Source organism: Conger conger, chromosome 6 (assembly GCF_963514075.1).
Source record: "Conger conger chromosome 6, fConCon1.1, whole genome shotgun sequence".
Taxonomy (NCBI): domain Eukaryota; kingdom Metazoa; phylum Chordata; class Actinopteri; order Anguilliformes; family Congridae; genus Conger; species Conger conger.
In genome coordinates, this window is record NC_083765.1 from 55,962,033 (window position 1) to 55,986,715 (window position 24,683).

Below are 24,683 nucleotides of genomic sequence, written 5' to 3' on the forward strand. Positions count from 1 at the left end.
AGGATTTGAACCCTTTGATTACCTTTCCCACTGTGCAAAGTTCACCATGAAGGGGTATTCAGAGCAGGGTTTAGGGTTCAGAGCAGCAGTGCTCAGTCATGTGGCATGGAGGGCCAAGCGTATGCAGGTTTCCATTCCGACCAATCGCCACACCGGCTCCGGCACCAGAGTTCCCTAATGAGTGCCCTGCTCTCAGGCTGCAGGTGTGTTCATCAGTGAGGTCAGCAGGTGTAGTGGTAAGTTGGAATGAAAACCTGCATACTGTCAGCCCTGGCATATGATTGGACCCCACCGGTTCAGCAGCCTGGTCTCACACTAATTCAACGACCGCAGACCGGATGTTCTGACTGCTGAAACCGGCCTCAATGTTCCCAAATTTGAACATCTGCCCCTAGTGGTTAAAGTTAACAGTACGTTGAAATTCCCCAACCAAAACTGAGGTACTCGGAAGTGTGCGCACAAAACATTTTTGTGTCTCTATGCTCGATTAATATTGTTAATGTTACAATGTTAATGTTAATCCTAACCCTAACCCTCCCCAAACCTCTGCTGATATTTTTTTTGCCGCTTGCCCACGGATTATGTGTAAATACATCTATTTTATATCTATTATATTTCTCCTTGCAATTGTGGAATGTCATCGTCGGGCAGTGCTTATCCAGGATTCGGTATACGTGAACTGATTTCCAGGGCATGACAAATGGGTGTGAGGGCATGAACGATCATGTTGGGTTGAGAGGAACTCACAGGTTTGGGCAGGCTGCACTGGTACACATCCGGTCCATATGCTGGCACCCACTGCAGCCCGCCATGGGGCCTGTTCATGGTGCCAGGGGCACTGGTGACCATGTCTGAGTAGGGCAGGGCCTGTCCTGGGCTGTAGGGGCCGTGGAGGTGGTGGTATTGGGGGTGGCCGTGTGTGGAGCGGCCGGCGGAGGCCAGGCTGAAGGCCTCCTCCAGGAGGAGGTGCATCTGCTGCCGCACCTCGTCGATGGAGGGCTGCGAGCTCAGAGTGGACGTCTCCGAGTGACCTTTGACCTGCCGCCCGCTAGCATAACCTTTGGAGCCCGTCAGCCGGTCCACGTTGGTCTCCTCGATCAGCTCTGGCTCCGTCTAACACACACACACATATACACAAGTGCATATCACACACACACACACACAAATGCAAAGTCAAACAAACACACAAATGCATACACACACACACACACACGCACACACGCACATATACACGCACATACACACACAAACACCCACACACACACGCATAGGTACACACCCACACAAACGCACACACACACACACACACACACGCACATACACACACACACACACACAAACGCACACACACAAGCGCATACCCACACAAACACACACACATAAATGCATACACACATGCAAGTGCATAGCCACACAAACTCACACACACACAAATGCATAGTCACACAAACACACACACACACAAAAGCATACCCACAAAACACACATGCAAACAAACACACACACAATTAGGTTTTGCTCTACTGCAAATGCAGGTATTTTGCCCCCATTAACAAATTGAAGATGCTGCACATTCTTGGCTAGTCACAGATTGCACTGTCCATTACAACCACTGAACAGGCGTTAATGACATTCGCTTTAAAGTGTCATTCAGGAAGGTCGGTCTCAAACAGACATGGAGAGTTATCAGTTCACACTTGCAGGAATAACCACTTATGTGAAAGTCAGCTAATCCCTATTATAGACTAGCCTGTTTTACTATTCGGCACAATTAAATGTGGACAATGCACATGGCAAGAACATCCTCGACTAACAGCAAGACACTTTTAAATTGTGTTTTATTGACAACCTACATCAATACAGCCATCCCATCCTTGACCATCCTCACTATCTAAATTCATATGCTCCCCAATAACCTCTTTAAACCTCTTTTTCTCCCCTTGCACCCAAGACACCCAGCGTGTCCCACAAAGCTTGGTGCTGGGCTTCCGGATCTTTCTAATTCAGACTCCTCCCCTGGGAGAGATCAGGCATAGCCATGGCCTCAACTTCTGCTCATCCTCTTACAATAACAAAACATACGATCATCTCTGTTTCATCCCATTTCTCCAGGCTTTGACTGCCTGTCTGTCTGAAACATATTAATGGACAAGTTCAAACTCTTAATTATACACAAAGTGAACATCAAGTATGTAGCCAGTGAAGCCACCTACTTTGTATGTTGTATGTTTTGCAAGTCGGACCCCAGGTAGACTAGTCGGCGCTTCTTGAGTCAACTAATGGGGATCCCAATAAACTAAACTAAACATTTACATTTATGGCATTTGGCAGACGCTCTTATCCAGAGCGACATACAGTTGATTAGACTAGGCAGGAGACAATCCTCTCCTGGAGCAAATGCAGGGTTATGCATATGCTCAAGGGCCCATCAGCTGTGCGGACCTTATTGTGGATACACAGGGGATCGAACCACCGACCTTGCGGGTCCCAGTCATGTACCTTAACCACTACGCTACAGGCCGCCCTAAACTAAACCTTAACCAAAAATAACAATCCAACCTAACCTGCAGTCCAAAGACATGCAGGTTAGGTTAATTGGAGATTGAAAATTGCCCATAGGTTTACTACTGCCGTTGCCCTTGACCAAGGCACTAGCCTCAGAACTGGAGTTGGTTTTCAGACTCCTCAATATGGCTGGCCATTGCTCCTAAGTTACTTGGATGGGTCAAATGCAGAGGATGCATTTCTTTGACCTAGAAGACAATGACAATGTAGTAAAATTGAATGTAATTGAATCTAACCCCACATAACACTCCCACCCTGGGTATTAATGGCTTAAACCTCAGGCTCATCCAAAAGAACACACTGTCCCTTGAACATCATGCAAACATTCCCACCACTGTCAATATTTTTCACTTTCAGAACTTTATATGCTTAAGGCTACTTCTCACTCCCACGAATGCAGAGTGCTTATTCTATTCTTTCATAGTATCCAGGATCCCATTATATTATTGTTGCCAGGCTCTGCTGTCTCCCTGACAAGCTAATCTTAAAATTGCAGCATGCTCAGAATCCTGCCGCTAGGGTTCTTACCTACAGTACCCCAAAACTTGGCAAAGCATAACTTCCACCCTACACATTCTGACTCCCTGTGATGTCATGCATCCACTCTAAAATGTTAATGATACATTTAAGGCCCTAATTGGCTCTTGACTGTGCATTCCTCCACTTGTCATTTTCATATTCTGACCAGCTGTCTCTGTTCCTGTGTTATTCACATTCCTTTTCTTTCATTTTGTTGCACTGGTCCTGTGCTCTGCACTTTGACCCTTTTAGCCTGTACTTTGTATGTGTCCTGCATGCTGCTGTTTGTTTGCCTTGTACGTTGCATAAGCATGTGGAGTGTAAATTAGCCCTGGGATGTGGAAAGGTGCTATATAAATGAATATGAATAAAATATATCACAGTATTACTATTATTAATATTAATGGTTTTTCAGGCATGTTTATGGCCAGCCCTAGGGGTCTCTACCCTATAATATGGTCACCCACCCACAAATTATTATCTCCTGCTTGTTGTCAAACTGAGAAGATAAAAAAACAGATAAAGCTGATTGATCACACCACTGTGTGAACAAGGGAGGGACCTTACCAAAGCAATTTCACCGACCTGAAAAAGCACTTTAATTATATTCATAAACAAAGGCTGTGTGTAGGGCTGTAATGCTAGAAAAGTGTCTTATGCTATATGTTGATAAAGTATTTAGAAGTATTTCATTGAAAAAAGGCTGTGTCAAAGTGTTGGAGCCTTGTGTGTCTAAGCTGTTCTTCATAACCTCCCTCTTCCATCTTTCTCTTCCTCTCTTCCTCTCTAACGTCATGATAAATAGGTGGCAGCCACTTGCGCCCTACTTCCTGTGTGTGAAATGGAGGTACTGGGGACCTAACGCAGCACGCCCCATAAATCAGTTCTCCCGCAACAGAGACAGCGGAAAATGAGGATCCATGCTGATCCAGCCCCCGAGCTATGCGCTCGCACCATCGACAGCGGCTAAAGCGCCTCCACGCCAACAACACGCTCATCTCATTTTCAGCACCACAGCCTGTTATTGCAACTGTGCGGCCACTGTGTTTACCGAAGAGGTAGCCGCAGAGGACTAAAGAGAGGGCTCATATCTAGGGGTCCAGAGCTAGGAGCTCGATTTCTCAGTGAAGGTCGTTTTTTATTTTTAAATCTCTTTCAGCCCTCACACAAAGGCGAGGCACTAATTCTGTATTCAAGCAGCAGAACCATGCGTGTCTCCAAAGCCCAGTCTTCGCAGACAGGGGGGAAAGTGAGAGACACTCAAAATGTATAATGTATCAAAACCTAAATCACCTTATGAATATAGTATTGAATTATTTAATGACTCCACCACCTTAGTACGTCTCTCTGCTCGATGTTCTTGAAGTGATTACCCCAATGCTGAGCTTTAAGAAAGGATAACCAGTTCCCGTTTTCATTAGACGTTGGTCAGTCTTTCCCCTTTGTGTGTCAGAATCTCCCTTTGACATTTCGGTGCTGTTTTTTGGGTCCGGGTGCTAGCGTGCTAAGACTCACATCATAGCCACTGTTGCGGATTCCCCTCCTGGGCCTCTCCCTCATGACGAGCAGGTCCATTTCGGTTCCGCCCGGACTGGGGCTGTTCAGAGACTGTCGGCTTCGGCAGGCCGGTTTACTCATCTGGGGGTGTCTGTAATCAGGTCATCGTCATAATCACAATCAACACCATCATCAACACCCTCATCGCGATCGCAATAACAATCCTCCTTTTCCTCATCACTATCAGGAACATCATAGCCATTGAAATCATCATCATCAATATTATACTCATCACTTCACCGACATCAACTGCAGCAGCATAAGCACAAAATCATCATCTTCAATACCATCTTCAGCACTGTCAGACCAGATCCTCTGTGTTATCAGACCTGAGCTCTACACTGAAAAGTGCCGAAAAAGGTACAAATGCTTGTCGCTGGGGTGGTACCCTATAGTGTAGGTGCATAAAATGGTACCCCAGCCACAAATATATAACTAATTTGCACATTTTTCGGACTCATTTGTACCCAAAGAGAACATTACGATACATTCAGGGTACATGTTGGAAATGTGATCCTTGAAGAGAAAAAATGAAGCTCCACTGTGACTTTATTTCAGGGAGTGTGCATACTGAACCTCTTCAGTTAAGAGTAGCTTCTCTCATAGCACACACAACTGTGGCCTCTCATAAGCTGATATTGTATAATTAAGCAGCACATCTTTATTTATAGCCCATATGTGTACTGTCGAACCGTGTGGAACAGTGAAGGCAGCCAATCATACAAGGTCATCCTGGACTCAAGTGTCTATTGAATGCACAGCGTGAAGTAATGTAATATTGATATGGCAGTTAAAAAAATAAAATAAAATCTTTCGCAATCAAGGACTGGGAGATTGAAAGCAGTAATAAATGCATGCATGTGCCACCTACACCACCCCCGCATGTCAGCAGAATGCATTCTGTTGTTTGTGTCTGTCTTACAAGCAGCTCTGTGCTTTCATCCTTGTCTATGTGGCTCTGTGTTCGCATGGCTCAGTAAGCCAGAAAAATAAAGGTTAAACATGCTGTTTAACCTTCCAAAGGAGACCCTGCTTGAGCTCAACATGGTTTAGCTGGTTGACCAGTTCAGACCAGCTCCCAGCTTGACATGGTTTGACCAGCTCAAGCTATGTTTTGAAACCAGCTCAAACCAGTGCCAGGTTGACCAGCTCATACCTAGCTAGACCAGCTTCATGACCAGCTTGGCTATGCTTGTTGACCCACTCATACCCAGCTAGACCAGCTCAATTTTCAAGCTGGTTAAGCTGGCATAGCTGGATTTTACAGCAGGGGATGTTATGGGTTTAAAAACTGGTCCTACATTTTGTTGACATGTAAACACTGTATAATGCTGTGCTCCTATCAAACCGAGCTAAGAGGGGGAAAAAAGGACAATGCTTTGATCACCTTGGCTGTTGTCACATTCAGTAATAAAGTGCCTAATTTACGATCTATATTTTATGACTGCTCTGAGTTTCACGAGAAGGGGTGGACAAGTGTGAAGCCCACGCAAAAGTTGCTAAAATGGCGTTATGCCGCTTGGAACAGAACCAGCCCAAGAGTCCATTTGCTCCGAGTGCAAATTAATTTTGTTTTCGCTCCTCATGCTTTGAGTCAAATCAGTCTAATCCATTTATTGTTCTAGGGGGACACATTTGGAGCTGGCCTTGCCAAAGCTGGTCCTCCACAAAAATTAATTATTTATAAGAATTAAGGTGATTAAAACAACGCAGTATGTCTCACTTTGAGAAAATGGATTAAACAAGATAGATTAAAAAGAAGAGACGCCAAAGCTACTCTAATGGAAACAGAACAATGAACAAAACCCTCACAATATCCAAAAATAGAACTACAGACCGTTCAGTAGAACCATGTCTATTGTTCATTGAAACAATGCTGAGAAGAACAGTTTGCTATAGCGATTAACAGAGAAAGATACACATTGCATTATTTAATTTCTTTAGCTGGCACTCATCTTCAGGCTGTAACTTCTGGCCACTTCAGTAATGCCCCTCCTTGAGCATTGCACTTACTGGATATGCTTTGAGTAGCCATCAATGACTGTGCCAAACTGCCACCATAGTCAAGCAAAAATGATTGTAGATTCATGCTGTAACTGTACAAAATATGTGGTTATAGGAATTCTCCCTAGGTTTTCTTTTTTCCCTAAATCTGCCCAGTGCATACTTGATCCCATAAGTGTGGGGAGCAATCTGCAGTATGAGTTTGAACATATTATTATTGTTTTCAAATTGTCAATTTCAAAGAAACATTAAACATCTTGGCAAACTACCCATTTTAGACTCTGGTGTAGTTTCTGACATTGTGCACTTAAGATACACAGTAACGTTGCCTTGACATCGCCCTGACATTTCCCCAAGATTTCCCCTCACCTCCTCCTGGATTTGACGTAGGTGGAGGCCCTCTCCTCTTCAGGGTCCGGGGCCTTGCTCAGCTCCATGTGTGCCGCGTCGTGGCCGTGTCTCTGCCGGTGCGTGTATGACTTGTTGCTGGTGTCGATGGCGGGGAAGTCGTAACCCTTCCGCTTGGCTTTGAGCCGCAGCTTGTTCCTGTAGTGCTCGATGTCCGACTTCTGCTTCAGGGCCATGTTTACCTGCAGCAGCAGCATGAGCGCATGGAGCTTGTGTGTGAATGCTGTGTTTAAATACAGTGTGTGTGTGTGTGTGTGTGTGTGTGTGTGTGTGTGTATCAGACCTGAGAAAAACACGTAACTCTTTTGGATTCAAATACTTTTCTGCACTTTACTGAGCCTGTCTGGTGTATTTGAAGCTATGAAATATTCTCCAAAAGTGCAATGCCTGCCTTCTGGTCCTCTTGGTTGGCTCAACTGCACCAGGCAAAATCAATCAAGCACAAAATAATATTTGAATCCAAAACAGTTACATATTTGATCCAGGTCTGGTGTGTGTTTTGAGTCGCCCATGTTACCCAGACTCACCTCCCCATTGTGGATGGCAGAGTCCTGGCTTCGGTCAGAGGAAGCCGGGTGTGAGTAGGGCATGGCCGTCATGGGCTTAATGGAAATGAGCTGCAGGGAGCCTGATGAGGAGTCGTAGGGATCTAAAGAACAGGCAGATAGTCAACGGTCAAATAGAACCAAGCCCCTTATACCATATACTGCATACCATATATACCCCTTATACCTTTCACCTTTCACCAGCAGCTATAGAGATAACATACAGTCTGGGTTCAGCCCATGGACAGTGCCCATTACAACCACAAACAGTACATCAGCGGATGGTATGTTACCTACTATACACAGATAAGACGAAACATTATGACCACCTGCCTAATTTGCTGTTGCTCCTCCGTGTGCCACCAAAACAGCTCTGAGCCACCAAGCCATGGACTCTACAAGACCTCTGAAGGTGCCCTGTGGTATCTGGCACCAAGACGTTAGCAGCAGATCCTTTAAGTCCTGTAATATGCGAGGTGGAGCCGCCATGGATGTTCCAGCACATCCCACAGATGCTTGGTCAGATTGAGATCTGGGGAATCTGGAGGCCAGGGCAAAACCCTGAACTCTTGAATGTTCCTCAAATTATTCCCGAATAATTTGTGCAGTGTGGCGCATTAGCCTGCTGAAAGAGGCACTGCTACTGGGGAATACCATTGCCATGAAGGATTGTACCTGGTCCGCAAGAATGTTTAGGTAGTTGGCATGTGTCAAACTGACCTCCACATTAATGCCCAGACCCAGGATTTGCCCAGAGCATCAGATTCCCTCCTTGTCTTCTTCCCACAGTGCATCCTGTCGCCATCTCTTCCCCAGGAAAATGGCAAACATGTACCTGGCCGTCCACATGATGTTAAACCAGACAATCGGACTCATCAGACCAGACAACCTTCTTCCATTGCTCCAATGTCCAGTTCCGACACACACATTCCCATTGTAGGTGCTTTCGACAATGGACAGCCGTTATCATGGGCACGCCACACGCAGCAGGGTGCAATGCACTGTGTGTTGTGACCCATTCCTCCCATTACCTGCCCTCGCCCATCGATGAGTCTTGGCCGCCCAACACCCCTGTCGCCGGTTCATGGTTTGTCCCTCCTCGGACCACTGTCAGTAGGTACTCACCACTGCTGATCAGGAGCACCCCACAAGCCTGGCCGTTTTGGAATTGTTCCAACTGGAATTGTTTGGAATTTGGTCCTTGTCCAAGTCGATCACGTCTTTACGCCTGCCCATTTCTCCCACATCCCACATGTCAACTACGAGAACTAACTGTTCGCTTACCATTTAATATATCCCAGACCTTGACATGCACCGTTGTTACGAGATGATCAACATTATTCGCGTAATCTGTGAGTGGTCATAATGTTTTGGCCCATTGGTGTATATCTACTGATATAACTAATTTCCTAGTATCATGGAAACGTTTACGTTTAGAAGGCGCTATTATCCTGAGCACCTTACACTGAAAGAGAACAATATGCTTTTTTTGTAATTAAGAGAATATTTACAATATATGTGCAACAACAGTACTACATGGAAGTTAACTTATGCCAGCCTACAGCCAGTTACAGATATAAATAATACACAATATACTACAAATCAAATACAGAATAATAATACTACATAAATCAAACATAGAGCCATACAGCTAAAATCCATAAACCCATAAAGCATGCTGTACCAGTCCAGAGCTAATTACATAAGAGAGGAGGGCCTGGGGGGAGGGAACGGGAAGATCCAATTACAGCATACGGTACAAAAACCAGGAATCATCAAATCTCCATAGAGATCAAATAATACATCTTTCTAAACGCCCAAGTATGACTGATTTAGTGTGACATTGTTCTGTAATGACCCGACCAGTTCATTCGCAAACAGAAGCGAAGCAAGAAAGACTTCATTACTTCAGAAAAACTGGGGGGAGTTGAAAAATATGAGTTGCTTCAGCAAGGTTTCATTGAGTCTAGTTCTTGGTTTTCCGAAATAAAGCACGCTGTGTGAAAATGGGCATGTGCAGTAAGTGGTTTTACACGTGTGGGCGTGCATGTATGTGTGTAATGAATGAAGCCCAGTCCATTGGTAAAACAGGTGGTGTGGAAGTACCCTGCAGTGTAAAGCCAGGCGTGACCTTTCTCCTGTCACTTGGAGTGTGAAAGTACCTGGGGGGGCAGCGGTGGGGGGTGGTAGCAGACCTGTGTGTCTATGACTGCCTCACATACAGAGTCAGAACAGGCCACGCTGACATACTGTATCATGTCAGCAGAGCCTCACTCATGCATATTCACTCTCCCCTTTTTCTGCTGAGCGGACTCCTTGGTGCCTCTATAACCATAATGTGGTGCACCCTGGGGCCTACACGAGACCACCCCCTCTGAACTGAATGTGTAGGTCTGGAGACCTCACAGGCCTCAGATTTCCTGCCTCTTTGCTAATTTCCATTTATGCCCCCGCATTCAGCTAACTGAACTCACCCTGAAGAATTGCCCGTAGTTCACTTTGTTAATTGCTGTTGAAGCCTAAATCAAATCTCCCCTTTTACGAAGTCTCTTTTTACTAAGCTTGAAGAGATTAAGCATCTAAAGTGTTTCCTCATAACTTTTATCTTTTATACATGGAATCAATCTGATTGCCCTTCTTTGAACCTTTTCCAGTGCCTCTGCATCTTTCTTAGTACGGTCCCCAGAACTACTACACAATACTCTATGTGTGGTCTGACAAAGGTATTGTATAAGGTGAGTATAACTTAGATTTGTGCTCAGTACTCTTGTCTATGTATCTTACCGCTTCTTGTGCGCGACTCCTCCTTTGCCATTTTCTGCTGCGCCGGAACTTTCTGTACCGTCGAGCCCCTGCCCGAGTGCATCTTCCCTGATTCGTTGCTGACGAGGGAACCGTCCTCGCTAGGCAACCTGCTACAAGTAACCATAGCAACAAGGAGCAGCAGTGAGTTCTCTGCGTGTTGGCCGGTTCTTCCAACCTTCTGTCCTCCAGCGCCTTCCTACGTTGACTGACAGCCAACCAATCCATCAATCATGTGTCTAACAGTTATGACACGTATGTAATGGAACATTACGATACAGAAATTATCCTGGAATTGCCACAGGGCACATGGAAAGGAAGGAGGCAGAGGATATGTGTTACCACTAAGCAGCATAACAAGAATGGGAGATAATTATGAATGCAGTTCCTTGTGACCATTGAAAAGCCCACTATTCCCTTCAGAATCTTTAAGCTAATTGGCTTCAAGCTGTGTAATAATAAGTATACATAATGTTATTGTCATTTATCAATGCAATCACAAACGAAAGTAAACAAAGTAAACAAACGAAAAAGAATTTAACCAACCCTGAAGGAGTTTGGAAGAGTAAACTGAAACCGAAATATGCAGAGGAAGATGCAACAACAGGTTACAAATGTCAACAGCCATGCAGTTTACAAGCTGTATGGCACCTGTCCAAATCTTAGCCTGCGGCAGTTGAAATACGAGGACCAGTTATCGATCCATGTAGCACAGTGGAATACTGACACCTTTGAAATTACACAGAGCTCTGCTACTGTCACCAAGTCGTGCTGTAGTCCCCTAATCTCTCCATCCCTGAGAAAGTCAGGAGTGGGCAGGTTGGTTCAAATCCGCACAGCAGGGTCACGGAGGCGCTATGAGCCCCCACTCCCGGGCTCCACGTGAACCTTCCCCAGGCAGAAGCCGCACACAAACACAGGCAGCCCCCTCTGGGTGCTTATGGCCCGCTTCCAGCCCTTCATAATCCTCCACTCCCGCCCACAGCTTCCAAAACTATCAGCCGTGCCCTAAAGCGCATGACCACCAAAACGACTTCAAAGCTTTGCACTTGTATCCCCCGGCAATAACAACTGGCTAAGGAGGGGGGAGGGGGGTTGGAGGCAAGTGCTCGCCAGCCTGGGCTTGGAACTGTTGCACGTACCGCACATTACACAGCTGAAACCCATAACCGTCTGGGATAGCGATGGCCAAAACTTGGCCAACTTGTATAATCAGCCCCACTATGAATATATTGTGTTGGTTCAAAGACAGTAGCCAACGTTTGATTGCACGGTGGCACGAACCGAGGTGGCACCTCTTCTGTGGCTGGCAATTAAAATGGCAGAAATGAGCGCTATGCAAATTTATTTCCCCGATTGTTTCATTTGCATGTTTATAGGTTTTGTCTCAAAGGAGAGGATGCACAAGCTGGTGGAATACTGAAACTGCATGTATCTATGCTCTAACGGAGATCTGTTACACTCCAGTTGTTACTATACATATATATTGTGCCGGGTCCACAATAATAATGTGCACACCATTTTGTGTATGAAAAACTCCCCAGGCTAGACATTACATTAAGGCACTCTTTAACAAATGTACATAAAGTGCATAAAGACATGGTGCATTTTCATTTCCCACATCTATTAATAACATTATTATAAGACAGTTATTCATTTCATGGCCCCAGAAAAATGCTAAACATTATTCTACAAGCCTCACCCACCAATGACTAGAGACGCATGGAGAATAGGTAAGTGCTGTACAGACATTGGCACTGGACACACATCCGTACAAATATATATCATCTGCCTTATATAATATTTAAAAATAGAAGAGCCCCCAGTAAATAATTCAAATGAAGAACTGAAAGTATTTAACGTGCTTCATAAACAAGCTGATTCTCTGGTGACAGATATTTTGTGGCGGCCCTGTGTTATATTTTCTGCATCTACATAATATTAGTTCTGTGCAGTCAAAATAAACAGGCACCTCCCTAGCAAAAAAAAGTATTTACAGGATACTGGAAGTTCCCAAGGCAAAATTTATCAAATTCTTGGTGTGATGCAAATTAGACAAGCTGAGTAACAGCTGCAAACCGGTGTCATACTTGCTACGTCTTCTTGCAGCAGTAATTAATCACACTAGTATTTCAGTTAAGCTGCTAGTATTTCAGTTAATTCACTCTCCATAGCAAATCAAAATCCTATATCATATTAATTTCACAGAAAACATGACATACACTCAGTGAGCACTTTATTAGGTATTTATGAGACTTTATTTTAGACTTATTGGTCTTCTGCTGCTGTAGCCTATCTGCTTAGAGGTTTGACACATTGTGTGTTTAGGGTCAGCTTTTGAGTCTGGCCCTTCTCCTTTGACCTCTCTCATTAGGGCATTTTTTCCCACAGAACTGCTGCTCACTGGATGTTTTTCACACCATTCTCTGCAAACTCTGGAGACTATTGTGCATCCAAGGAGATCAGCAGTTTCTGAGATACTCAAACCACCCTGTCTGGCACCAACAAGCATTCCACACTCAAAGTCACTTAGATCACATTTCTTCCCCATTCTGACATTTGGTCTGAAAAACACCGGAACCGCCTGACCACGTCTGCAGGCTTTTATGCATTTTGTTGCTGCCACAGGATTTGCTGATTAAATATTGTCATAAACAATCTGGTGTACAGGTCTACCTAATAAAGTGGTCACTGAGTGTACATATGTATATGCACACATACACACACACACACACACATACAGAAATCCACCAAAAACATTCCACTTATTTAATGGTTTCATTATTTGTTCCATGTTTCCATGAGAAGGTATTATATTAACAATAGAAGCTATAACTTGGTATTAATATAAATATTGTCTTTTGGACAAACGAAGAGACCTATTCCAAAGGGATGAAAATAAACCCCTAAATCTGTCAGATGTGTAAGGAGCCAGCACGCCTAGCATCCAAGATTCATGATCGTGCTCTTAAACCTGCTTCTAAAATTCACCACAGATGTCTTTCCGTCTGTCCTCAAACCTGCACAAAAAATGAACTCACCCCAGTATTCTCCTTATAAGCAATACAGCCTGCTATCTTCCCTGATCTTTGTTACTACCATAATTCATTGCAGGTCAGCTAGAATGGATGACTATCTGAACTTCATGCTTAAAATTCTTCAGGAGGACTTCTTCAGGGCATTCGTCACAGCCAAAAACATATAAGAGAATGTACCAAGCAATACTGTTTTAAATCGACTGTTACCTTTTGCGAATATCGCCGGACAGCGTCTTTTTGGAGCCGCTACCGTCCAGGTGCATCCCCCTCTCTTGTGTCAGAGGGGCATCTCGGATGGGAAGGGGCAGGACCATGGTCTCCTGTGTAACAGGCAGGGCCTCTTCATCGCCGCCCTGCTGGCCAAGGTGTTGCTTGGCATAGTCAAAGCCTTGCACCGGCTGTGGGGGATAACGTAATTTTAGGCACCCAATCACACCACTAATATACTGTACTGTAGGTATATGTGTGCATAGCACATATACAGTATATTTAAATATGTTTAAATCAAAGAAAGTACTACTGCTGAGACTGCTAATCATAAGCTTCCACTGAATGGAGGTTTTCTCCTTATTATACTCTGGTAATGAAATACAGAAAACAGGGTGGACACCAGCAATATTTCACCGCCAGGGAATTTTTAATGGAGCTAATTAAATGTCACTTTCTTAACCTTCGAAAGAGATATGAGACCTATCATGGCAGTTTGTCTGCAGGCATAAGAAATTATATTGAAAACTGTAGTTTGCCCAGTGCTGTGTACTGGGCTTTTCTCAGTTACCTGTCTTTTGTTGAGCAAGAATATATCTCGAACACACACAAAAAAAGGGGGAGTTAAAAAAACTGCCTAAATTATGTATGAGCAAGGTGCCATAAACCATCAGTCACACATGTTGTTCATTTGCCGCCAGAGTAGGGGTAGGAGATCGATATATGGATTTCTCGACCTTCTCTCCACATCGTCCAAAGATGTACTGTATTCCAAACAGTGGGGCTTGTTTGTGTATGAGACGCATGCGAGAAAAGAACGGCTGATTCTGGAGAAAAACACTCAGACGTCACTGTAGGTTTACCTTGAACGGGGCTGCGGTTTTAACGGCAGTTGTAATTCTCTGGGTGAGTGTTGGTTTTTAATGCGCTTGACGGTATTGCATTTTAAAATGGTCATTGCCGCGATGTCTTTAAAGCGCAGCCAGGCAAAAAGTCCTTATTTCCCGGCAACAAGTAGTTTAGTATTCCGCTGGGCAGTGGAGGATTCTATATAAGGCATGCGAACGGAATACAAACGACGCCCGTGTCCCTGGTCGGAGAGTGAGTCGTCGGAGACCGAATGGGACTGCTTAACCTGTGTCAGAAGAAGTACATATTCTAGTGCTGCCACACAAGTCAATTGTAATGCGCTGTCAATGTGTTGTTTGCGTTTGCTAGGGTTTATCTCACTCCAAGTAAACGCACTGATTGATATTGGATAGGTAGAATGGGAGAATGATGGGCAGATTGGGTAGATACATAGAGCTGGCTATAGCATTAATATTGATCTGCCTTTGACTGATAATTCAATGCAGTGGACTAGCAGTTAATGCGGTTCACTCTTGCCCAAGGCCTCTGGGCTGCCTGTGATTGATACAGAGCATGTTCAAGACAACAACCCATTACCCAGCATGCATCTGAATCACAGGGATGCTCTCTGACACAAAAAAAACATGCTGCCTCTTTTACACTTACCATTCAGGAAAAGAAGCAAAAACTGAATGTGTTTTGGATGCCTCATCATTCACCTACTGGTGGTGAGAATTCAATTCTACAGCCTGTGGTTCTTTTAATGGTACTTGAGAGAAAAAAAAGGTTTTCCAGTGACAGTTTTGGCTGCATAATGATCCATGTAGGCTATAGTCTTTTCAATGACTGGACTAATGCAATCTGTCACAAGTTCCAGACCCAACAACTTGAGCACTTTTTTGCTAAATAGCACCACACATCCACTCCCTCCGATTTGGCTTCGCAAATTTGTGCACGCCACATTTAATTAACTTCCAAACTTCACAGACCTATTTCAGCAAATTGACTATCATTATCTACAGTACATTCCCATGATGTGAGCCAAACCAATCAAGAGGAATACAGTCAGCGCTCATATGCTTATGAATAGATACTGACAGACACTGATTAATTTAAATGCAGCCCACTACCGTGCCTTGCAGAGAGAAGAGAAATACAGTACTGCAAACTTAGATTTGGGTCCGCCTACCCAGATTGCACTGGAAAACTAGGTCAATTCCGAATAGAGAGACCAAGGGTAAAGCAGTACATCCTACATTCTCCATCTAGTGCATCAAATTTGAAACTGCTTGGCATGAAGTACTGCATCATTACAGTTTACCAAATGTACGGGCAACTCAGGAATGTTACACATTAAAATGCTTATAGTTCCCTATTAGCTCCACTGCTTTTCCAGGGAGTCGCCCTAACCTAGTTTTTCAAACCAACAAAAATAGCTGATCCAGTTTCAACATACTGTAAATGAAAACGTGATTTCAAGTCAGCCTTTTCTTACAATTATAGTGTATTTGCTGTGGCAGACATGCAGGGATTTTGTGGATATAATTCACTGTTTAATTGGTCTTTGTGTGTTTGGTATAATGGGTATTAAAATGGATTTTCTAATACATTTGCATTTCATATTACTACTGAAAACATTCAGTTAAATGTATGGCTTTATAATTTTTGTATGTAAAATATAGGATGTCTAAATGCAATGTTCCCTTATTTACAGCTATGGCCAAACCTGTGTTTCACAGCCTTTTTAAATTCCAGATTAAGACATGAAACAGTCATTTGATTATGCAAACTTATGGTATTTTCTTTACATACTATTCTATTGATCCTTGCTAGAATAATCAGGCAGTATGCTGAAAGATGGGATGTGGAATCCTATTGATCCTCAGCCAGGCAACAGCCCTGTTAGATAATTACAGAATTCCACAGGTTGTACACTGTGAATCTAAACGGCCGTGCTGCCTTTTCATGTCAGATAGGAGCGCAGCGAGTCCACGCCATTAATTTGTGTCCTTTCTCAGCACTCATTGATCTTTTTCATTGGAAGCACAGCCATCGATTTTCCCCGAGTCGTCAGAGAAAGCACATAAAGCCAGAGGCGGAAGCACACTCATTCATTCTGAATTAATTCAACCAGTACCTGGTGGTAATAACTGGCCTCCCTCCGGTAGGAAGTCTAAACGAGAAGAAAATTATATCAGGTTAAAATACTGAGTATACAATTTTTCAAAAAAAGCCATTTGATGACCATGCCATACTACCAAGCTTCACTCTGGGTTGCTGGGCACAGGCACAAGCTCAGAGCTAAATAATCCGATCAGCATTCAGGCAAAGTTGAGCGCTCGAGGCAAGGCGTTCAGTCCGGGTGGTAATTTAAGCCTCCCCGTGTGCAGGGGAGATGTCTGCGGGGAGCTCGGTGACCTCCTCACCTTTGCGCGGGGGTTGAGGTTGCCCATGGCGTCTGTCTTGAAGTCGCCTTTGTTCTTCCTGCACAGGACGGCGGTGATGATGATGATGATGACCGTCACCACGGCGATGGGCGCCAGCACCGCGGCGATTATCCAAAGGTTGTTGGGCGGGTTCTTCACCACGGCTGCGTGGCAGTGGATCACACACCAGCTCATCAAACATCACTCGGTTAACACAGCGGAAGCCCTTGTGCACTTACAACGGCAGGGCGAGGCTAAAGTCAGGACTCAACTTCAGTACTTCAAGTTACATTGAAAGCGCAAGCAGATAATGAAGTCCACACTTCAGCCATCAACCCTATCAGAATACTAAGTAGAACATAATTTTACCCTTTTTACCCCACAGTGATGTACAGTATCTAAGATTATTTTCCACTTATTTGGGTCTGGCCTACAGTACTGTATCTAATATTATTTTGCTCTCATTTTAATTTAGCTTACAGTACTATATCTAGGAGTATTTTCCTCCCATTTTAGTTTAGCCTGCAGAACTACACAATATGTAAGAGTTTTTGCTCTTATTTTAGTTTACCCCACATAACAGGATGTAAGACATGTCTTATTGTAATTGGGCCCACAGTACTGCATCAAGATTTATACCGTTTAATAACAGTTGTGCCTATATTATGTAAGATTATATCCTTTTGTTTCAGGCTGTCTCTCTGATGGAGGTGTTTATCTGTGACTGATAACAATGCCTGGAACTCCCTGGTGGAGTCTGGTCAAACCATGTCAAGCTGGGAGCTGGTCCGAACTGGTCAACCGGCAAAACCATGTCAAGATGGGAGCTGGTCTGAACTGGTCAACCAGCAAAACCATGTCAAGCTGGGAGCTGTCTGAACTGGTCAACCAGCTACCAGCTGTTTCAAAACCTAGCTTGAGCTGTTTTTTTCAGCGGGGTGCTCTGTCTGAGGAAGAGGCTGAGAGAACGGCGTGTAGAGGAAGTTAAAACCAGGCCACCTCATGGAGTCTACATCGTCGAGCCCGCTCTGTTTTCACACCCACTGGGACTTACAGGCACCATATAGTCTGTGTTGACACTGTGCTCTTTATGCCCTGCCTGCTCTGGCAAACACAGCAGTGTGCTGCTGTCTGTGTCCTAGTGTGCGTGCAAGAGCACAGACTGCGATGACATTTTTATCCATGTCTCTGTTGGAACGCCGATGAGATTACAAATGACCTACAAGTAACATTAGCCAACTACATTAACTTTGTCATGGAGTGGTTATAATTAAATATACCGTAACACCATCTTTGAATGAATATTAAACTAAAAGGCTCAAGGCTATGAGAATAGGTTTAAAATATCACCTAGTTCAGATATGAAATCACCTGCATTCTTGATCTAAAATTTGAGTTTAGAATTACAGGACACTACCTGACTAAAATTAGTCATTAACAGCACAATTCTGTTGTGTATAGCTTTCTTTACAAGTTTAAACACCAAGCATGTTAAAGCTAACTGATACAACACAAAACACAGCTACTGCTACTGCTACTTCTAAAGCTGGACAAACTACTGTGAGATCACAAAAACTCTCAATATGTCAGTCAGCATAATCTATAATATTTTAACTAATTTCTTGGGCCTGGTGCTTGTCAGTGCTGCAGGTGTGGTATCGGAGAGCGGACATACGTTCAGCTTGGAGCTGGATGAAGTAACCCAGAGTAAGGGCCATGGTCTGGGAGTCCACTGTGTTGAGGATCTTGGCCGCAGAGGAGCCAGATAAGGGGAAGCCATTCAGCAGGGCATAGTAGGTCATTTCAGCTGAGTTCTTCGGGCCAGGCACTCTCCTAATGCCGACCATCTAAACCAGTAACATGCTAATACATTAGCTGATTTAAGCTGATATAGTACATCTTCACGTGCTACTGTAACTATACCTAGGTACATGTGTTCACAGAGGTGACATGATACGGCTTCCAATGTCCAACAGGGCGGTCAGAACCCTGACAGAATTGTGAAAACGTAACAGTGAAGGTTGAGATGTGAATTTTGTATCTGTTCTTAGTGAAGTGGGGGTTTCCTATCTTGAGCATCCGAGCTAAATTGAATAGTGTGACAGTGATGACGTCTTTTTGTAGGTCAGCCCGACAGTTTCCTCTGCCATGGGTTCCCTCTGTAGATTTCCCATGCTTTTTTCCCATAGGAATTTCTATTTCTGCCGAATATAAGGTCTGTGGTTAGCGAACGCTTAAGACAGTTTAAATATAGCAACTTGTTCGGCGTCACATAACGGCTTTGAAAGTTACGGTTGTGATATTAAGGGATGTAACTTAGTATCTAGTAGAACAAAATGTGAAACTCTCTTAAGCGTACGCAAACCACAGACCTTATATTTGGCAGAAACAAAATCCCTATGGGAAAAAAGCCAGGGGAAATCTACTGAGCGAACTCAGAGCTCAAAAATGCTAACTCTCTTCTGGGTTTTAGGACTACAAACTGTAGCGCTCTATAAAGGCACCCAGTACTGGGCCTGCTGATTACAGGGTCAGTCGGAGGCGGTGACCTTACATAGCGAGGTGGTGCCTGCTCCTCTCTTACCTGGACGGTGTAACTTCCTATGGTAGCCGCCCTCCGGAACCTTGACCCCTCCTGGTGGGCCACGATGAAGCCCTCAGCCAAGCGCTGCTCCATCAGGCTGGCGAAGCTCTGATAATTCCCTTCCAAGGACGAGCTGTCCACATCCTGAATCACTGCAGAGACAGGGATACAGAGCGAGGGTAGACAGAAAGGTTGGGAGGCCAGGGGACAATGGAGCTGCGATCTCCCGTTATTCATCGCTCGGTATAACAAAGCCCGCTATGTTTGGGCTGACCTTGGAATTTCACGGCCATTTCTTCCTGGGAGAGATTGGGCGGGAGATAGCCGGAGGCTACGCTCCAGAATAGAGAAGAGTTATAAATGCTTAACACATGTTTAATAATGAATAGTAACTCGTTGCATATACAGCGGGGTCCAAAAGTCAAAACTTTTTGCATTCTTTTCTAATTTAATACAAAGTTTTTAATATATATTATCAGCATAACAATTTGAGTTAAAAACATTTTTTTAAAGAATTTCTTAGCATTTGATATATCCAGCTTTTGCTTTAATGGCAACGTGCACTCAAGCTGGCATGAACTGCACAACTTTGTGCAAAACCTGATGATTCATGTCATCCCAGCATTATTTTACAATGTTACAAAGAACATCTTGTGATGTTACCGAATCTTTGGCTTTTATCATTCTTCAAGTGCCCCCATGAATGTTCAATGGGGTTGAGGTCAAGTGATTGTGGATTGTCCAGCACTCCTTGTTCTTCATCTTTGAGTAGTTCTTGCAAAGCTTTGAAGTAACTTTCATTTGTTGAAATTTGTCCACAATCCTAAAATTTTTATTTCCAGGATTACATAAAAAACCCAAAAAAAAAACCTGATTTTGTGAGGTCTCAGACTTTTAGACCCCACTGTATTAAAAGAAAACGTAGGATCCATTATATTTCATTAGGAAAGTGCACATCGTTGCATTCTTACAAAATGTATTGTTGACATAAATAAAAATATAAAAATCAAATTTAAAAACAAACAGCAATTACTGATGATGTCTAATGCAGCTATAAATGCTTTGTTAAGCTTTACTAAGTGCGATATATTCTAAAGTGTATTCTAAACACACACACAAGTGTCTCAGTTAAGTGAACTCCGATGTGTACGAAGCTAAGATCTGATTTGATTACGCTGAAGTAAATGTCACTTAAGCTCTAGTGCCATGTCCAGAAAAAACGACTGACTGCACCCATTACTACTGGGGTGTAAATAACACCATGCAATATCACATGGACGCAATCAAATTAGCGGTTAAAAGATTTGTGGGTTCATTACCTGTGATAACCCAGTAGTCTCTGGTTGCAGCAGAAGTGTTGAGGTTGTGATACTCCAACGCTGAAAGGAATGAGAGCCTGTGTTCAGAAGCTGCTGAAAAATAGCTAAATAAGACTCGTAACGAATTCTTGGATCAATTACACATCCTCAGTTTAATTATACTCCCTGGTATTAGATGATCACTTAGAGAGATATCAATGGATTGTGGACTCACAGATGGTGTTGACAAGCAAACTAATAAAGTCCAGTTCTCTGTGTAGACAGACTGCTTTAGCAGAAGGGAGGGGCCGCAGTTTATTACTCCCTATTTTATTGTTCCAGTTCTACCACTGAAATGATAGTGTGAGGTAGTATCACACATTTTGTGATGATATCTCCAAGCAGCCTGGATGTTGTTAAAAGTCTTAGTGACACTTATTCCGTGTCAGCGTAAAAACTATCTACACACACAATTTGATCTCTGTCTAAATAAGTTCTTCTTACTTACAGACTCTTCTAAACAAGCAAAAATATGCATTGATGTAAAAAAAAAGGAAATGCACAGTTTATCAGAAAATTTGATTGCCAAAGATACAAACCAAAATAAATTAAAAAACCAAAACAAGTTAATTGCCTAACTTAAATTAACAATTCCCAACATTTGAGAGCCCTGTTGTATGCAATGACTGGCCATTTCTGCAGGAAAAAAGGCCTATGGAACCAAATACTAAAAAAGAACTGCCCCAACTACCACAAGATTGGTATGAAAACCAATGATGTCAGTCTCCACAGTATACAAGGAAATCCCATTCTATCTGCAGTGAATCTGGCATAAGACATAATACAATCTGGACTATTTCACCCTTTGGAGTCTGTAAATAACTTTTGTGGGTTCACACTTCCATAACAACCACTGGAGTGGTAAACAGAAGGCTATTCACAGACATTTTAATTGCTTTTAATTATAATACCACATAAAACGAGACCCTGTCATATGAAGCTTACAGAAGCTTGCAATAACCATAAAAATATGCCATTGGTATTTGTAGCTTGTAGCAGAAGGACAGGTGAGAGTGAGCAGTGACCCAGCGAATCAACTGTCAACTGTCTTAGAGGAGTCAGGACTCATCCGAGAAGCCTTGTTAAAAAACGTAATATGACAGGCTGACAAACTAGGCCAGGTTGCCCAACCTTAGCAAATAAACAAACCTCTACTAAGCTCAAGCTAAAACAAAACCGTCCTACCACTTTGACGGATGTTAAACCTCATTGCTGTACAGACCGTCCCTCTTCGCTTTACTGTCATAAAATCAAAGCAAAGGAAAAAAGCTTGTTATAGGCACTTGACCTTTCAGGAGGAAGGATTTACCAGAGCCAGAAGGTTAACTTTCAGTAAGCAGTTCATTAGACCGCTGCTGTGCCGCGGGAATATACAATCAAGAACTCGCAATCGAAGCTTGGCAACCTCCACTCAAATCCTGCATATCGCCAGTCAATGTCAACTCAAGATGGTCGAACAGTTTTCAATGCAGGGCTATCTTACAGAGACGCCCTCTCCTGGCACCTACGGGGGACAGAAAGAGATTGAGGGGTTGATGCACTCACGCTCAGCGATGACGAGGGGGGGGAAGTAGAGGAAGTACCCCACCAGCTCAGCCGTGAGTTGGTTGAGGAGGTTGCTGGAAGCCGTGCCATTCAGAAGGGTGCTCCCGTTCCACACCACATAGGTCAGGGACACAGAGGGAGAGCCCGGCAACTGGGAGGCACTCAGAATCTAATACACACACAGCACAAAGCCTCCATGTGTGAGCAGAGTATACACATGTATATACTATACTACAGACACATATATACTGTATGTAGACACACAAACGCACAATCGCACACACACGTTAGTGAAGTATTACAAACATAATTTGGTGAGTTCAGCAGCAGTCAAAATTAATGAGCTGAACTAGGAACTATCCTTTCCTTTGATTGGAAAAAAAAAAGCATTGTCAATGTTAAGGACAAAGGTTGATTGAATCCAGGTCAAAGTATGTGTGCATGTATATACTATGCTCCTCAGTCTCATGGGATATACCAACTGTACCTCTGTTGTGAAATTCACACAGCCGCCACATGACGCTAGTCTACCTGATACATAAAATGAGTAGTTCCAGAGGATTTAAAAAATGCTTGAGATGTGTAAAAATGTGTAAAAATCCTTAATAAGCCTTGTAATCCTTAAAGTCTGAGCCTCTTTAGCAGCCCAGTGGACATTTAATTCTAAAACTGCAGGAAAGTGTACCTGAGATTATGTAATCATGGTTCTGCCTTGCTGTATATCCAGCTAATGTATGCCAGCTTCATCAGCTTGACAATTAAATATGTTTCAAAACATAGCTTGAGCTGGTAAAACCACGTCAAGATGGGAGCTGGTTGAACTGGTCAACCAGCTACACCATGTTGAGCTGGGAGCTGGTCTGAACTGGTCAACCAGCTACTAGCTGTTTCAAAACCTAGCTTGAACTGTTTTTTCAGTGCATCCTTATATCAATGATGGAAGGAGACCCTACCTGAACTGAGAGTCTGCTGTGGGTGTTCAGCACTTTGGACTCTGCCTCCGCAAAAGCATTCTCCAGCCTCTTCTCCATCATCTGAGCAAAGCTGCAGGACTTTATATTGTCTCCTGGACCCACAAACCTGAGGACTAACCCAGCACAGACAACTACAGTAAATTACCTTCCTACCAAAATGCTATTCCAGCAAAATTTAAAAAATGAAGTGCCTTCATTTACAATTTGTAAATGTAAATCAAATAGCGGATATTATTACATACCTAGGACCATAAAATTATGGATTATGCCGTCGCTTATTTATGAACGACTATAATAATTAACTGAATGTAATAAACCACAACAACCCTTGGCTGTTTGAAGGAACGTTTGAATTCGTTTTGAATTTCTGAAACATACCCAATTATGGCACAGTAGGACTGTTTTGAAAAGCAGTGTTTGAACAGCACTGTCATGCCAAAGGTCAAATAAGCATGTAATAGCTACATTACTCGTGTAAAGCGTATAATAGCTAATTCCCCTGCTTTATTTGCTTGCTTTTATCTCTACAGTCACTTGGCACATTTTATATTGTTAATATTGACAGTTATGGGCTTACAGCAATAACATGGCGTGTTGCTGTTTTATGCTATGTTACCGTAATAGGGTCCCACCTGTACTGAGGCGAGGAGAGATGGCTGGGGTGGGCACCCAGGGGGTGACGTGAATGGGCAGGGCCTGCACCGCCAGCCCAAACTGCCTCATGTCCGCCATCATCTTGCCAACTCCGTACATGCTGAGAGCCTCCACCACCACAGAGGCTATGTAGACCGTGGAGCCGCTCACCGCGTAGTACCCCACGGTCACGTTGGAGCCCACCAGCAGCTTCTCCATCTGAGGACGGAAGAGGCGGTTAATGGCCGATTCCGGCTGACTGCCTAGCTCACACCCTGGAATTACAAACAGCGGGAATACGTCGAGTTCAGAGTGATGAGGCGCAGCTGAAGAGGCTGAAAGAAACACGGAGAGGAAACAAAAATTTGAAATGCAGATGATCTCAAGTTTCCATAATGCAATTTTGCACGGAAGCTCCACAAAGTGCAATGAAGTAAAAGAGAACAAAGCATATCTAACAACGCAACATGACATAACATGATGATGAGAACAGGCCATTCAGCCTAGCATTGCTCAGCTTTTCTTTCCACTAAAGTGTACCTACTGCTTAGTTTACTGAAAAACAAATTAGTATCTAGCACCATATCAAGCCTGGTTTTGAAAACCCACAGTGTTTCTGCCTCCACTACCTGACATCCTCATTAGTCGTAGTCCTCCATGACACAATAC

General features: G+C 43.6%; 1 protein-coding gene across 1 annotated transcript in view; it reads right to left on the bottom strand.

Moving 5' to 3' along the window:
• Positions 1 to 24,683, bottom strand: part of LOC133131608 (UPF0606 protein KIAA1549L-like) — a 38,858-nt gene that overhangs the window by 6,722 nt on the left and 7,453 nt on the right. Inside the window, exons 5-18 of the mRNA XM_061246980.1 lie at positions 24,014 to 24,233; positions 23,361 to 23,494; positions 22,408 to 22,576; positions 20,824 to 20,883; positions 19,505 to 19,656; positions 18,596 to 18,767; positions 16,921 to 17,084; positions 16,632 to 16,667; positions 13,646 to 13,836; positions 10,383 to 10,513; positions 7,581 to 7,702; positions 7,015 to 7,235; positions 4,600 to 4,732; positions 748 to 1,113 (exon numbers count right to left, since the gene is read on the bottom strand). Of these exons, the coding sequence (XP_061102964.1) occupies positions 748 to 1,113; positions 4,600 to 4,732; positions 7,015 to 7,235; positions 7,581 to 7,702; positions 10,383 to 10,513; positions 13,646 to 13,836; positions 16,632 to 16,667; positions 16,921 to 17,084; positions 18,596 to 18,767; positions 19,505 to 19,656; positions 20,824 to 20,883; positions 22,408 to 22,576; positions 23,361 to 23,494; positions 24,014 to 24,233 (2,271 nt within the window). The remainder of the gene's footprint in view (positions 1 to 747; positions 1,114 to 4,599; positions 4,733 to 7,014; positions 7,236 to 7,580; positions 7,703 to 10,382; positions 10,514 to 13,645; positions 13,837 to 16,631; positions 16,668 to 16,920; positions 17,085 to 18,595; positions 18,768 to 19,504; positions 19,657 to 20,823; positions 20,884 to 22,407; positions 22,577 to 23,360; positions 23,495 to 24,013; positions 24,234 to 24,683) is intronic.